The sequence below is a fragment of the Neovison vison genome, chromosome 8 (assembly GCF_020171115.1).
Source record: "Neovison vison isolate M4711 chromosome 8, ASM_NN_V1, whole genome shotgun sequence".
NCBI lineage: Eukaryota > Metazoa > Chordata > Mammalia > Carnivora > Mustelidae > Neogale > Neogale vison.
In genome coordinates, this window is record NC_058098.1 from 340,001 (window position 1) to 355,519 (window position 15,519).

General features: G+C 53.9%; 1 protein-coding gene across 5 annotated transcripts in view; it reads right to left on the reverse strand.

Annotated features, from left to right (window-relative positions):
• The window catches only part of DNAJC5 (DnaJ heat shock protein family (Hsp40) member C5), a 38,702-nt gene that overhangs the window by 47 nt on the left and 23,136 nt on the right, over positions 1–15,519 (reverse strand). For 2 of the 5 annotated variants that reach the window (XM_044262624.1, XM_044262625.1), the window contains exons 2-5: positions 4,544–4,661; positions 3,581–3,794; positions 2,749–2,920; positions 1–2,324 (exon numbers count right to left, since the gene is read on the reverse strand). The exon at positions 1–2,324 is cut by the window's left edge and continues 47 nt beyond it. In XM_044262624.1, the coding sequence (XP_044118559.1) occupies positions 2,221–2,324; positions 2,749–2,920; positions 3,581–3,794; positions 4,544–4,650 (597 nt within the window). In that variant the 5' untranslated portion in view covers positions 4,651–4,661 and the 3' untranslated portion in view covers positions 1–2,220. Of the gene's footprint in view, positions 2,325–2,593; positions 2,666–2,748; positions 2,921–3,580; positions 3,795–4,543; positions 4,662–14,010; positions 14,191–15,519 lie in introns of all 5 variants that reach the window. The other 3 variants (XR_006386102.1, XM_044262623.1, XM_044262622.1) reach the window with 3 other exon arrangements.

Below are 15,519 nucleotides of genomic sequence, written 5' to 3' on the forward strand. Positions count from 1 at the left end.
TTCTACAGGAGCCAGGGTTCGACAACCTTCCAGACCAGCTCCTCCCCCTGAACCCAGGTCCCCAGAGGAGCCTCCCGTTCTGTCGCGTGGAAGCCGCCTGTTGAGGGACTCGCTCGGACCCGTGTGGTGGGCCTTGAGGTTTCCCGACCACAGAGCTGCAGGGAACCCCCGCAGTGGGGAGGCTTGCTACCTCCAGTCCCAGCTCTGAACTTGGTTCTTGGCCATTCCAGTGAAAAACAGGTCAGAAAGTTACTTTCAGAAACATCACAAAGCTGCGCTCTCGTTGCTGGGTCGGGACTGGCACAGAAGATGGACCTGTGGTCTCACCTCCTCCCTTATCCAGGGTGGGTCAGTGAATTTTTTATCCTTTCATGATGTCTGATTTTAGCATAATTTAAGATCATAGTGCAAATTTTCTCTCTCACTGAATGTCTTCGTGATTATTTTAATGAACAAAAGCCAAAAACAACAACAGAAAACAAACAAACAAAGGACCACAAACCTGCCCAAGGACCTGGGAGTGGCCACCACTGCAACAGCTACAACCGGCCCCAGCCCACCCCCCCAGCACTGCGCTCGGAGCCTGTCCCCGTTCTGCACGGACGCTGCCCTCCCGCCACAGCCCGTTCCGGGCCGGTGAGAACCTGCGCTCCGCACAGCTGCGGGTGGCAGACAAGGGCCAAGGCCCAGCAGGTGAGCGGGGTGCGGGCTGGTGGTGGTGGAAACGGGGGGCCATGGGAGCACGCTCCGGTGTGCCTGAGCCGACACGGTCCCCCTCGTTCCTCACCTACTAGACACGCAGGAGACAGGCACCAGCAGCCACTGGTTCCTTCCGTGGAAACCACTTGGGACTCCGGCGACCAGTGCAGGCTCAGCCACATCCAGGGCTGCTGGGAGCGCGGGGACGACTGTGACCTCTGGGCCGGCACGGGCCCATCATAACCCGTTTCTCGTCCCCTGCAGCAGAGGCACCACCCACAAGTTCTGGGTCAAAGACAAGAAGGACGGACTTCCCACAGTTCACAGAAGGCGCTGCTCGAGACCACGGCGAGCGGACGCTCTGCGGTCAGGCTGCCGGCTCACAAGCCAAGGGCACCGGGCTGTGCCTTTGGTCCAGCTGGTCCTTCCTCCAGGAACCCGGCGTCTCTAGCTTGGCCCGAACCATCGACGGTGACTGAAGGGAACAGGCGAAGGACAGTGGGGACGGGTAGGAGCTCTGGGAAGCTCAGAGAAGAGGGCTGGGCTCCCCACGTGCGCTTCCCGGGGCGACCGAGCCGCACGCCACCAGCGACCTGCACGGTCAGCCGCTCTGACAGCAGCACACTGGTCACTGCCACCACCTGTGGTTCCTAGAGGTCCAGGAAGGACCACCAGAAGGCCAGGCGGGCCTGAAGGAATGTGGAGGTGGCCGAAGCGGGGGGAGACGGAGGAATGTGGCCCCGTCAGTCCAGCTCGTGGCCTGGGGACAGGGTGGGAGCGTGGAGAAGCAGCGCCTCGCCGGGTGAGGGAGCGCGCCCCGAGGACCACGGGACGTGGAAACCGAGGCCATGCCCAGGTAGAAAATATGGTCCTGTGGTCACCAGAGCTTCCCACACCTTCCACAACGAGCCTCCCCATGGGCAAGACTCTGCCGCAAGGCCAAGCAACCGCACAAACCAACACCACGGAAATGCTGACGGGACCGGGCAAAGCGGGAGGACACGGCAGCTCCTTCCCGGCGCGGCGTCCAGAGGCTCTGCGCGTCCATACCGCTGCCGAGCACAGGGTGCGGGCTGGACCTCCCAGCTCCCGCCAGGCAGCACCTGCCTCCGGCCCCCACCGACACCAGGGAAAGGAGCCACCCTTCCTGCCGCAGGCTGCTTGGCGGGGACCCAGCACGCAGCCGTGGTCAGTGCAGCGAATCGTAAGCCCCGAGGAAGATCCACGGTCTGGTTAACACGGCCGCGCTGCAGCGCGCCCACAGCACAGACAGGGAACAGAACCCGTACATGCTATTAGAAAAGGAGGAAACAGAAGAAGGAGGAGACCGTAGCTAAACTGCTTTAAATACTGCATGCGACGCACTTCACGTGGTGGGGCGACAGGCGGGCGGGCACAGAGGTGGGCAGGGCCCCGGCGGGCCGGCAGCTGCGCGCTCCCCATCTCTGTGACTACGGTCCGTGACTCTAGGGGTGACGTGGCCGAGCGCCGGGCTAGCCTCTACCGCGGCCACTCCCGGGCCTAGTTGAAGCCGTCGGTGTGGTAGCTGGGGTGGGAGTCGGCCGTGAGCTGGGTGGTCTCCGTGGCCGAGGCGGGCTGTACGATGACGGGCGTGTCTGTGGCCTCTGCAAAGCAAGCACACGCAAGCTCATGGGCGCGGGCGGCCGCGACGGCACGCGAGGCCCCGACACCGTCCGTGCTCCGCGGCCTGGCCGCTCCGGCGGGGGCTGGGGGGCAGGGGCAGGGGGGTACGGAGGGGAGAGGCTGTCTGCGGGCCTCCCCAGCCCCGGCTCGGCCTGCCTCCGTCGCCTCGGTCCCTCCCCCGCTACTCGGTGCCCGCGGCGCTGCGGCGCCTCCGGCCGCGGTGGGGACGGCCGCCTGCGTCCGCCGTTACCTCAAGTGTCCACGTTCACACCTCAACCGTCCCTGCCGCCACCACAAACACTCCCGCACAGTCAGAGCCCTCCTGTTCGACAAGACAGGGCGGCAGGGTTCAGGGCCCGCCCCGCCCCGCCCGCACCCGCTCGGCGGCCCGCGGCCGGCACTCACCCCGCTCGTCCGACTGCAGCTGCGCCTCCAGGTCCTCGGGGGACACGTAGAAGTCGGCGTCCTCGCCCGCGGGCGCCCGGGGCTTGCAGCGCCCGCAGCAGCAGTTGAAGCAGCAGCAGAGGCAGCAGCAGCAGTAGCAGCACGTGAGGGCCCCGCACACCACGAAGAGCAGCTGCGGGCACAGGGGTGCTGGCTGCGGCGGGGGCGCCTCCGGGAGCGCCTCCCCCCAGCCCCGCGCGGCTCCCAGGGGTGGGGGGGGTGGGGGGGCCGCCGCGGAGGCCTCTGTCCTGCCGGGCCGGGGCGGGAAGACAGCGACAGAGCGCGCCGGCCCCGAGGCGCGGGGTCTACGAGGACGGGCGGGAGGGCGGCCGCATGTGCTGGCGGCAGGAGGAGGACACGGGTAAGTGTCCAAAAAAGAACAGAGAAATGGTATGTCCGAAGCGTGTCAAGTCCCAGAGATTTCCGACAAGTCTTCCCCTGCACTGACAAGAGCATCTGCCCACAACGGGACGGAAAAGGTCCGATCTCTGTGTAAGAACGGACGGTGACTCGCGAGGCCGAGTGACACGGCCGGCTCGCCGTGGGGTCTGCTCGGAGCCTTCCGGTCGCCGCTCCTGGGCTCCTGAGCCGGCTACGCGCCGCCCGCGGCTGACACCAGGCCCCGCACTGACACGTGGTAATGGAACAGGGCGCCAGATGCCGGGAAACCAAGGCTCAGGAGCACGGAGCACTTGGACCACACGTCCTGGCTCTGCAAGGCCCCGACCCCTACCGGGCAGGAGAGTCTCCCGGAGCGCCCGGAGTGCAGCATGGGGCCGCCTGCTCCCCTCACCTTGGCCCACCAACTGGAGAGCACGAAGTAGGTGTTCACGTTCTCCTCCCCGAACTGCTCGGCCACGTAGAGCCCCAGCGAGCCGTACTTGTCGTAGATGTTCCTTTTTGTGGCGTCTGTCAGGATGGCGTGAGCGTTGTTGATCTCCTTAAACTTGTCTGCAGCCTCTGGGTTATCGGGGTTCTTGTCGGGGTGATATTTCAAGGCAAGTTTCCTGCAAACAAAACCATCTCTTGTCCCTTATTTCACACTCGTCCGTGAGAGGGAGGGCCCAGTGCAGGAAACATGTCTCCATACGGGTCACCTCCCAACTCTCCCCGGACTCCGAGCAGTTCACAGTCCGAAGAAAGCTCTGCAGCTGCCTCGGGGCAAACCTCCTGGCTCTGCCACAGAGCAGGGAGGCCCCAGGCACGGGCTACCCCCCCCCCCCGCCCCCGGGCCCCAGCCGGCAGCAGCCCACCCCTCTTGCACAGCTCAGAGGCAGACCCCACTGCTGACCTCTAGTGTCCTTGCAGGCTAACTGCACATTTGGCCCAATGCAGTGCCGGGCAAGGGGTGCACCAAAGGCCGATTTTTTCCTGTGTGTGAGAAGGACACACAGGAGGGTGGCTGGAAGGGTAGGGATCACCGAGGATGTGTGTCTCTCTCTGCAGCTGACTCCACGAAGCCACAGGCCAGCTGCCTCCCAAGGCTACGGGAGGGGCTGCCGGGAGGAGCCGGCTCAGACCCGCTTCCCGGGGTGACCGGCCGCTCCAGGGCGCATAGTGTGTATCATCTACAAAGTGCTACTTTTCTGTTGCCACAAAAATACCAATATGAGAATTTTAAGCTACAAGGGGGCACATGACGCTCACAAAGACGGAGCTCCGGGTCCCAGTCACCTGCGGGCCGAGTGGGGGGAGACACACGCAGGGGCTCCTGGTAAATGCAGGTCAAACCACACGAGGCACAAGACCCTCTTACCGATAGGACTTTTTAATGTCGTCTGAGGTTGCATTCTTGTCCAGCCCCAGAACATGGTACAGTGATTCCCCAGAGGTAGAGAGTGAGCGCTGTCTCTGGTCGGCCATGGTAGGCTAATCTGTAAGAAAACCGCAAAGAAAACATCAAAAAGGATCGATAAAGCGTCCACCCGCAGAGCTGAAGGCCTCTACTCCAGACGACTGTTTGAAGCAAGCAATCCCGGCACCGCTGGCTGGGGGCCATGCGGGTCACAGACACAACACATCCGACTACACGTGAAGGGCTGGTGGTCCCATGTGGAGACCAGAGGCTACGTTTGCAAGTGCGCCTGTGGAGGGCTGGAGGCCTACCACACTGAGCCGACTGTAAAAAACTAGGTTTACTGTAATCTCCAGAGCAACCTCGAAATTAAAAAATCCAAAGAAGTGGGGCACCCGGGTGGCTCAGCTGTTAGGTGTCTGCCCACGGCATGGTCCCATGGTCCCAGACTGGATCACCGCGCGTCGGGCTCCCTGCTCCGCGGGCAGCCTGCTTCTCCCTCTCCCACTCCCCCTGCTTGTGTTCCCTCTCTCGCTGTCTCTGTCATATAAATAAATAAAATCTCTAACAACAACAACAAATCCCAAGAAGTACAGTTAAAAAGCCTTTTAGAAGAAAAAAATGATCTCTTTAGACTAAAAAGTCCAATTAAAAAAAAGAGGTTACCAGAATGGAGAAAAACTCAAGACCCAACTACACACTTTAAAGACAGAGCCTCAGAATGCTTGAATCCAAGTCCTGACAAAATTAAAGGAGAAACAGACAACCCGCAGCTTTAAAAATCTTAGCACCCCTCTGGGAGAAAAACAGAATGAACAAACAACAACAAACAAGAAAAATGGATGACCCTAAAAACATTACAGGACACCAACACTCAAACAGTTTTTTTTTTAAATCACGAAGATATGCCACATGTTAGACTTTAAAACAAATTTCAATAAACGTAATGGGCTGAAATCATTGCACAGTGTGCTCTCTGACCTTAGCAGAATTAAGTTAGAAACCCAACATTAAGATACCTAAGAAAACCTTGACGATTTTTAAATAGAATTTTAGATAATAGATAGATAATAGATAATAGAATTAATAGATTTTTTTTTTTAATTTGAGAGAGAGAGCGAGCATAACCAGGGGGAGCAGCAGCAGGAGAGGGAGAAGCAGGCTTCCCGCTGAGCACAGAACCTGACGCGGGACTTGATCTTAGGACCCTGATCATGACCTGAGCTAAAGTCAGACGCTTAACCCACTGAGCCACCCAGGTGCCCCCAAAACCTGAAGTATTTAACATCCAACACACTGCTAAAATAACATGTAACTCAAAGAAGAAATCATAAGAAAAGTTATTTTTATTTTTATTTTTTTAATTTTTTTTAAAGATTTTATTTATTTAATTGACAGAGAGAGATCACAAGTAGGCAGAGAGGCAGGCAGAGAGAGAGAGAGAGGGAAGCAGGCTCCCTGCTGAGCAGAGAGCCCGATGCGGGACCCTGAGATCATGACCCAAGCTGAAGGCAATGGCTTAACCCACTGAGCCACCCAGGCGCCCGAAAAGTTATTTTTAATTTAATAGTAAAATATAACATATAGCCAAGACCTAAGATTCAAGTTCACAACATCAGAAGCAGCAGGACCCAAAGGAAATGGAAGGAAGGGAATAATAAAGAGCAGAAATCAACAAAATAAAAAACAGAAAAACAACAAAGAAAGTTAACAAAGCCAAAAGTTGGCTCTTTGAAAACAACAACAAAATTGATCAACAGTTAACCAAAAAAAAAAAAAAACAGAAATCATTAACTCAAGGAAGGAGAACTCGAGGAAGGAAAAAAAAGGGTTTATCACTACAGACCCTACAGGCACAAAAAAGATGACAGAAAAAATTATGGACAACTTTATGCCAAGCAATTAGATGGAACAGTTAAATGCCTTGAAAAATACAATTTACCCAACCAGAAAATCTGAAGAGTCCTAAACGCATTAACAGAATTGAATCTGTAATAGAAAACCTTCCCACAGGGGAGCCTGGGTGGCTCAGTGGGTTAAAGCCTCTGCCTTTGCCTCAGGTCATGATCCCAGGGTCCTGGGATCCAGCCTGCTTCCTCCCCTCTCTCTGCCTGCCTCCCTGCCTACTTGTGATCTCTGTCTGTCAAATAAATAAATAACATCTTTAAAAAAGAAAGAAAGATGGCTCAGTTGGTTAAAAAAGAAAGAAAGAAAGAAAGAAAACCTTCCCACAAACAAAGTTCCAGGCCCGGATGACTTTTCTACCCAATATCCAAGGAAGAAAGACATTAATCTTGGACAAAGTTTTTCAAAAACAGAGGAGAAGGCGACTTTTGCTTTTGGAGGCCACCACCTCACAAAGACATTACCAAAAAATCCATTACAAGCATAGACATAAAAATCCTTAACAAAATATTAGCAAATTGAATCTATGAGTAGAAATTATCCCAAGAAGGCAAGCCTGATTTAACATTTCAAAACAAACCAACATGTCTACCATATTATAGAAGTGAGATAAGCCACATGATCATCTCAAAGGTTCACCGATGCACTGGCAAAGTTCAACACTAACTCGTGACTGTAACACTTGTCAGTAGGGTGCTCGGGTGGCTCAGTCAGTTGACCGTCTGCCTTCAGCTTAGGTCAGGGTCTCAGTGTCCTGGGATGGAGCTGGCCATCGGGCTTCCTGGTCAGCAGGGAGCCTGCTTCCCCCTCTGTCTCTCCCCTGTTGGACTTGGCTCACTCGCTCTCAAATAAATAAATAAAATCTTTTAAAAAAATTAAAAAATAAAAAATTCTCAATACATTGGGAACAGAAGGGAACTTTCTCGGTGTGATAAAGGACATCCAACCAAAACCCTATGGCCGATATGACTGGGTTGTTTACACAGAAAACCCTAAGGGATCAACAAAAAACAAAAACAATGAAAAAAAAAAACCAACTACAACTAAAAAGTTAATTTAGCAAGGTCACAGGATATAAATATTTAATACAACTATCTATCTGTCTATCCATATTTTTTTTAAATTTTATTTATCTATTTGACAGAGAGACACAGCGAGAGAGGGAACCCAAAGATGGGGAGTGGGAGAGGGAGAAGCAGGCTTCCCACTGAGCAGGGAGCCGGATGTGGGGCTCGATCCCAGGACCCTGGAATCACGACCTGAGCCCAAGGCAGACGATTAACAACGGAGCCACCCAGGCGCCCCTAAAGCAACTATATTTTTATTTGAGAGTAGTCAACAATTGGAAAATAGTACCACTTCCAGGTTTCATGTACAGCAGCATCCAAAATCACAGAATTATTTAGGAATAAAATTTAACAAAAGACATACAAAACCCCTACATTGAAAACAACACATTGCCAAGAGAACAAAAATCTAAAAATATAAAATAAAAAAAACTGAGCTTTATCATGTTCATGGATATTAAGCAAAGACTTAATTTTTCTCCAAACTGATCTACAGAATCAATACAATCTTAACTCTAATCCCAGCAGGCTTTTTTGCAAAAATTGAGAAAACGATCTCAAAGTTTGTTCGGAAAAACAAAGGGCATATACTAGCCACAGCGACACTGGAACACGGAGGGTCGGGAGTGCAATGGGAAGACACTGATCCCGTCACTTCAGAGACGCAGCACACGGGTCCAGCAGAGCGGCCGGCACTGAGGAGATGAGCCCTACCGAGTCTCAGCCGCGGGTGGGGCCACGCGCGCTCTCGCTCGGGCCGGACGTGGAGGCCGGCACAACCTTCAGAAACAGCTCGGGGGCGCGCCCCAGGCACACCGCGCGCCCCGTGCAGGACGCGGCGCGCACCTACAGGAAATGGACACACGCGTCCACACAGAGACTCACACGCCAACGTTCGCAGCGGCTTCACTCACAACAGCCGGCGTCCGGAAAGCACCCCAGTGTCCGCCGACCGGTGAACGGCTAAACAGAAAAGGCTCGGCCCCAGAGCGGACGACTGCTCAGCAGGGAGGGAATGAGCTACCGACACGCACACGCCACCGACTCGGCGTGCTGCTGAAAGGAAGGAGCCAGATCCAAAGACAAGGCAGGGTCCTTATGTCAAACTCCAGCGAACGCAAAGCCGTGCGCACAGGTTGCCCAGAAGGGGAGGGCAGAGCAGATACAGCTTTCAAGGGCCCCAGGCCGCTCTGGAAAGGACCCGGCACACGCCTGCTGCAGGACCGAGCGGGTCGGCTCCTGGCGGACTCAGCCAAAGGAAAAGGAAACACATGTTCACGTAAAAACCTGCACAGGACATTCAGAGCAGCTTTATTTGTCACAGCCCCAAACTCGGATCAGTCCAGACACCCTTGATCTGCAGCACGTATGCACACAGTGCAACACTACTTAGCAAACCCGAACAAAGGCGTGCTGCGTGTGCAGCCCGGATGGACCTGCACGGAACTGCACGAGCAGATAAAAGCCAAGCCCACGAGGTTACACACTGTATGACCGGATTTGGGGTACGGTACGATTTTAGAAACACAAGACAGATTGCTGGTTGCAAGGGGTCAAGGATGTGAGGTGAGTGGGACAGGGTGGCCTGCACACGGAGAATTCCAGGATCTTGAGTCCAGCGGTGGACGCGCAGAGCTGCACAGGTTCGGCCCTGCAGAGGTCCCCATGCACGCTGGAGCCAGCAACGTCAAGGTGGGGAGATCCGGGCAGGCTGGTGATCGTACCAACATCCGGATCCTGTTTAGGATGGTTTTGTTCTGGGTTTTTTTTTAAAGATTTTATTTATTTATTTATTTGACAGACAGCAAGAGCAGGAACACAAGCGGGGGGGGGGGGCGGAAGGGAGAGGGAAAGCAGGCCTCCTGCTGAGCACGAATGTGGGGCTCGATGCAGGGCTGGATGCCAGGACCCTGAGGATCATACCTGAGCTGAAGGCAGACGCTTAACGACTGAGCCACCCGTAGTAAACTATAGTTTGGCAATATGTCACCGTTGGGAAAAAAAAGGCAAAGTGTCATCATTTCTTACAACGACGGGCGGCTTTATAATCATCTTAATTAAAACTGCAATTAAAAGCTCATTACTAGACTAATTCAAGTTACTTGGTAGGTTTAGACCATTAAAGGAAGCTTTAACTAGAGGCAACAGAGCATACAGTTACCAGCAACAGAGGCAAGATCTAGCATAGCCAGAAGCAAGAAAGCAGTGGGGAAGAGCCCTTAGATGGGGTCTTAGCCCAATTCCTTCACCTCCCAGTAGATCAGAGGGAAGCCCAGACATGCAAAATGACTGACCAAAATACACAAATAATTCGTCACAGAAGCAGGCCCAGAGCCAGTGCTGATTTCAAGTTCGGGGGTCAACCACACTAAAGGTGTGTCTGCTTCTCCAAAACACATGCAGCCCCACGTTGTGACTAGCTCAAGTCTCTTTCCTGCTCCTTAGAGTTAACACAAAATAATACATCAACTACCTCTCCAGGAAATACAGTGGTGCCCCTCAGAAAAGGGCTTCGAATCTCTGCGCTCTGTCCGCTCTGTGAAGGCAGCGCCCAGCTCCGTCACACTTGCAGACACGGCCCCGAGGTCAACCGTGTGAAAAACGAGGGGATGGGCTTGGTTTCTAAATTCACCACCGATTTAGTGACCTCCTCTGCGACTCTAGGCTACTACTACTTAAGACACGCCCCGTCCTCATCATCACCAGACCTCGGAAGCAGCTCCGACGTCCTTCCGTGAGTGACCGCGCAAGCCGCGTTCGCGCAGACGGCGGGCAGTCCTCGGGGCTGGACAGAAACGCGCTACCGAGCCGGGAAAAGGCTGCGCCCTGTGTGATTCCACCTCTAGGACATTCTGGAAAAGGCAAACTCCACGGACAGGAAGGGGAGTGGAGGTTGCTGGGGGGCTGGAGGAGGCGCGCAGAGATCTTCAGGGGATGAAACCCTCTGTGTAGCGCTACAGCGGCAGAAAAACGTGATTATGTTTGTCAAATCCCACAGAATGTGCACCTCGACGAGTGACCACTGAGCTCAACTACGGACTTTGGTTAATAATGGATCAATACAGGCACCTGGGTGGCTCAGAGGGTTAAAGCCTCTGCCTTTGGCTCGGGTCATGATCTCAGGGTCCTGGGATCGAGCCCCGCATCGGGCTCTCTGCTCCGCGGGGAGCCTGCTTCCCTCTCTCTCTCTGCCTGCCTCTCTGCCTGCTTGGGATCTCTGTCTGTCAAATAAATAAATAAAATCTTAAAAAAAAATAATGGATCAATACAGGGGCACCTGGGGGGCGCAGTCCGTGGGGCATCTGCCTTCACCTCGGCCTCAGGTCATGACCTCAGGGTCCTGGGACCAAGTTCCCCATCGGGCTCCCTGCTCAGACGGGAGTCTGCTTCTCCCTCTGCCTCTGCCCCTCCACTGCTCATGCTCTCTCTCTCTCTCAAATAAATAAGTAAAATCTTAAAAAAAAAAAAAAATGTGTCAATACAGGATCATCAGTTTTGACAATGTACCACTCTGACACAAACGATGGGGCGAACGGAAAACTGTGGGGCTGGGGGAAGGGAAAAGAAATACGCGAGAATTCTCTACAAGTTCTGTCCAACTCTTCTGTAACCCTGAAGGTGTTAAAAAAAAAAAATGTCTATCAAGTAGGAAAAAAAGTACAAAGAGTTGATGACCCCAGAGGAAAAATAGCAAGGTTTTTTGTTTTCTGTTTTTTAAGATTTTATTGGTCAGAGAGAGAGAGAGAAAGAGAGAGAAAGATCACAAGCAGGGGGAGCAGCAGAGGGAGAGGGAGAAGCAGGCTCCCCACTTAACAGGGACCCTGACGCCAGACTCGATCCCAGGACCCTGAGATCATGACCTGAGCTGAAGGCAGACACTTCACCCACTGAGCCACCCAGGCGCCCCCGATGACAAGCTTTTAAGTTCTGAGGTTGAAGGCTCTTATAAAATTAAAAGAAACTGTGGCCAAAAGTAAACTGCGAAGGAGAGGGAGCAAAGAGCAGGGCCGGCAGTCGCCGTAGAGCAGGAAGGTGACGGAGCGCAGCCCAGCTCCAGGGGGTGGAGACACGGAGCGGAGCGAAGTTCCAACCCGGGAAGTACCTTCAAGAGAGAGAACCAGCACAAAGAAAACAGAAAATGGGAGAAAAATTGGTCTGGCAGGAATGTGAAAGGCAAGGGGCACATCAAACCAGGGGAAAGTCCATTAAAAACAAGAGAGAACAAAACTAGATGGCAAGACAACCCAGGTGTGCTGCCAAGGGCCGGCCAGCACGAGTGACGCGTCCGGCGTCCGGGTCAAGCCCGAGAGCACAAAAAGCTTCATATTCTCAGATGAAAAGATTCTATTATCTACCAAGTGCAAGGTCAGAAGAATACACAAATGTCAGAGTCTGGGACAAGCCATGCTCCTCGTTTCTAAAACAGAAGACCCATCTGCGGACACCCGTCAACTGAACAGGGAAGGAAGTGGAGGAGGGAACCCTCTGATATGCTGTCATCTGGGCCTGTGGCAGAAGACGGCAGGAAGGGGCGGCCGAGTGGCTTAGTCGGAGGCGTCTGCCTTTAGCTTGGGTCAGATCCCGGGGTCCTGGGATCGAGTTCTGCATCAGGCTCCTTGCTCAGCAGGAAGCCTGCTTCCCCCTCTGCTCCTCCCCAACTTGTGCGCTGTCTCTCTGACAAATAAAATCTTTAAAAAAGAAAGAAAGAGGGGCACCTGGGGGGCTCAAAGGGATGAGCCTCTGCCTTCGGCTCTGGTCATGGTCTCAGGGTCCTGGGATCGAGCCCGGGGAGCCTGCTTCCTCTCCACCCCTCCCCCCGCCTGCCTCCCTGCCTGCTTGTGATCTCTCTCTCTGTCAAATAAAGAAATAAAATCTTTAAATAAATAAATAAAAAGAAAGAAAGAAACAAAGGCAGGAGACATGGGAGCAATCCCTCCACATGCCCATGGGAGGCAGGTCCCACTTCTTTCTCCGTGCCCAGGGATAACACAGAACGCAAAGGTTAGTGTGCACAATGGAAAGGAGGAGGGAGCCCCCACAGACCAGGCCGCTCCATGCCACGGCCCACCTGGACCACCCGACTGGGTTCCTTGAGTGTGTCAGTCCATGGGGCCCAGGCTTCCCCACCCCTCCCCAGGCAGGTTCGATGGCAGTCCGTCCCAGATGCAGAGACGGATGCACAGAGAGGTGCTGGAAGGATCTGAACCCAAACCCAAGGGAATCACCCTAACGCTAGACACACCAGGTAAACCACCCGGCCCCTAAGCCCAGGGGATGACGGTGTTGCTGAGGCAGATAATAAAACGAGTCTCAGGACCACCCCAGAGAGAGAGGTCGTGGGTTTTACAATCAGGACGTGAGGACTCTAACCCCAGCGGGAAAGTGACCAGCTGTGTGACCTGGGGCAAGGCCCCACAGTGCTCTGAGTCTCCCTGTTCTTCTGTGGCCCTCCAGGACCAGGCTAGCACGGAGCCAGCAGAGCCAAGACAGCCTCAGTCAGAAGCAGGCCCTGTTACGGACGGGGCCAACTGTCCAGGACTAAGTATCTCCTCCGGCGAGTCCACGACAGAAGGACCGCAGCACCGTGAAACCCCCACACTCAGTAATCTCTTTGTCTGTATTCTCAGTTACCCAACTCCTCAGCCTACCAAATAGCTGGCTTCCAGGCCCCATCCACAGAGACACCAAGAACTAATACCCCTATGCCTGCTCCGTAAAAACAATCACCTACAGCCATACCTCTCCATACTGCATCTTCAAGATAATGCTTTTGTTTTATCTCAACAAACTGAAGATTCCTGGCAACTATGCGTCAAGCTAGTCTCTTTCCCAACAGCATTTGCTCACTTTACGTCTTTGTGTCACATTCTGGTAATTCTTGCAGTATTCCAAATGTTTTCACTGTTAGTAATTTGTCATGCTGATCTGTGATCAGTGATTCTGACTCAAAAGCTCAGATGAGGGCGCCTGGGTGGCTCAGTGGGTTAAGCAGCTGCCTGCGGCTCAGGTCATGATCCCGGCGTCCTGGGATCGAGCCCCGCATCGGGCTCCTTGCTCCTCGGGGAGCCTGCTTCTCCCTCTGCCTCTGCCCGCCTCTCTGTCCGCCTGTGCTCGCTCTCGCTCCCTCTCTCTCCGACAAATAAATAAATAAACCCTTAAAAAAAAAAAAAAAAAAGCTCAGATGATGGTTAGCATTTTTTTAGAGGTATTTTACTTTTTAAAAAATTACTTTTATTAACCTGTCATGTATTATTTGCCGCAGGGGTGCAGGTCTGTGACTCGTCAGGCTTACACACTTCACAGCCCACCCCCTCCCCAGTGTCCGGGACCCAGCCGCCCTCTGCCTCCCCCTCCCCCAGGCAAGCCTCCGTCTGTTTTGTGAGACCGAGAGTCTCTTATGGTTTGTTTTACGGAAACAAACAAACAAACAAACACGAGCCGCTATCACGCCTTTACCAGACAACAGTGTGGCACGGGCGTCAGCCTTCCGCGCACTGGGAAACCAAACGCGGAGTGACTCACTCGATCGGGAGAGTGGCTTTCCTGCCGTCCTCCTGGAGCCCGGCCGCCCCGCTGAGATGCTCACGCAGCTAACGGCGGTCAGCTACTTCATGTGACTGAAGACAAAGTTTCCCCCTGTGAAACGGTCCACATTGTAAATTTTGAATCACCAGGATGACTTAACAGTCAGTACGCACGCCGGATTTCAGATGTCACTGCCCTGAACGTCAAAAATGTCCTAGCCTCAGACAGAACCATCCTAAGAAAAACCAACAGAATTAATTCAGAATCAATTTTCTTAGTTTCAATGGAATGCCAGTAACTATATCTGAAGACTTTTTTTTAAAAATATTTTATTTATTTGAGAGACAGAGATCACAAGTAGGTGGGGGGGAGGGAGCAGGCTCCCCGCTGAGCAGAGAGCCCCATGCGAGGCTCCATCCCAGGACCCTGGGATCATGACCTGAGCCAAAGACAGGCCTTAACCCACTGAGCCACCCAGGCGGCCCAATCCAAAATCTTTTAAAGGTTAATACTTGCTTAATAAAAAATCCCATCTGAGGCGCCTGGGTGGCTCAGTGGTTAAACGTCTGCCTTCGGGCTCAGGGTCCTGCGTCAGGCTTCCAGCTCCAGGGAGCCTGCTTCTCCCTCTGCCTCTCTGTCTCTCATGAATAAGTAAATAAAATCTTTTTAAAAAATCATTTCTCCTTAAACCCAGAGATTAAGAAACGAAGTGACAGCATCGCTTGTGCCCAGCGGCCGAGTCCCTGGCTGCCCGAGCCGCCCGGACTGGTGGCGAGGCAGCGTCTGAACACGTCCGACCCGAGAACGTTACGCTCAGGCAAGGTCCCCACAGACGCAGGCACAGACGCACGTTCACACAGACACGAGAACTTATGGAACAAGGAGCTTCTAGAAAAAACAATCTGTTGAAACACCCAGCCAGCGAAGACGTCAACGGAAAGGTAGCAATGGAGAATGAAAACCAGGGGTTAACGGATCTGTGGGCAGGGGCTGAAGCCACAGAAACCCAAGGACAAGACCTAAGAGCACTGGGAGCAACAAGTGCGCCACACAGAAACCCTGCAAACCCGCAGCCACGAGGTCAGGACACCAGTGGGGAGAGAGGGCAGAGTCCCCAGCAGCCCCACCAGGGACGCAAGCACTGTCTACACCAAAGCCCGACAATGCCAATGGCCTCCCTTTTTTTTTTTTTTAATATTTATTTATTTGATAGACAGAGAGAGATCACAAGTAGGCAGAGAGGCAGGCAGAGAGAGGGGGAAGCAGGCTCCCCGCTGAGCAGAGAGCCCGATGCGGGACTCGATCCCAGGACCCTGGGATCACGACCTAAGCTGAAGGCAGAGGCTTAAACCACTGAGCCACCCAGGCGCCCCTGGCCTCCCTTTTTAAGGGTGTGGGTAGGTCTGCGGATGCTGAGCGGACAGCAATTCCGTTAGCGTC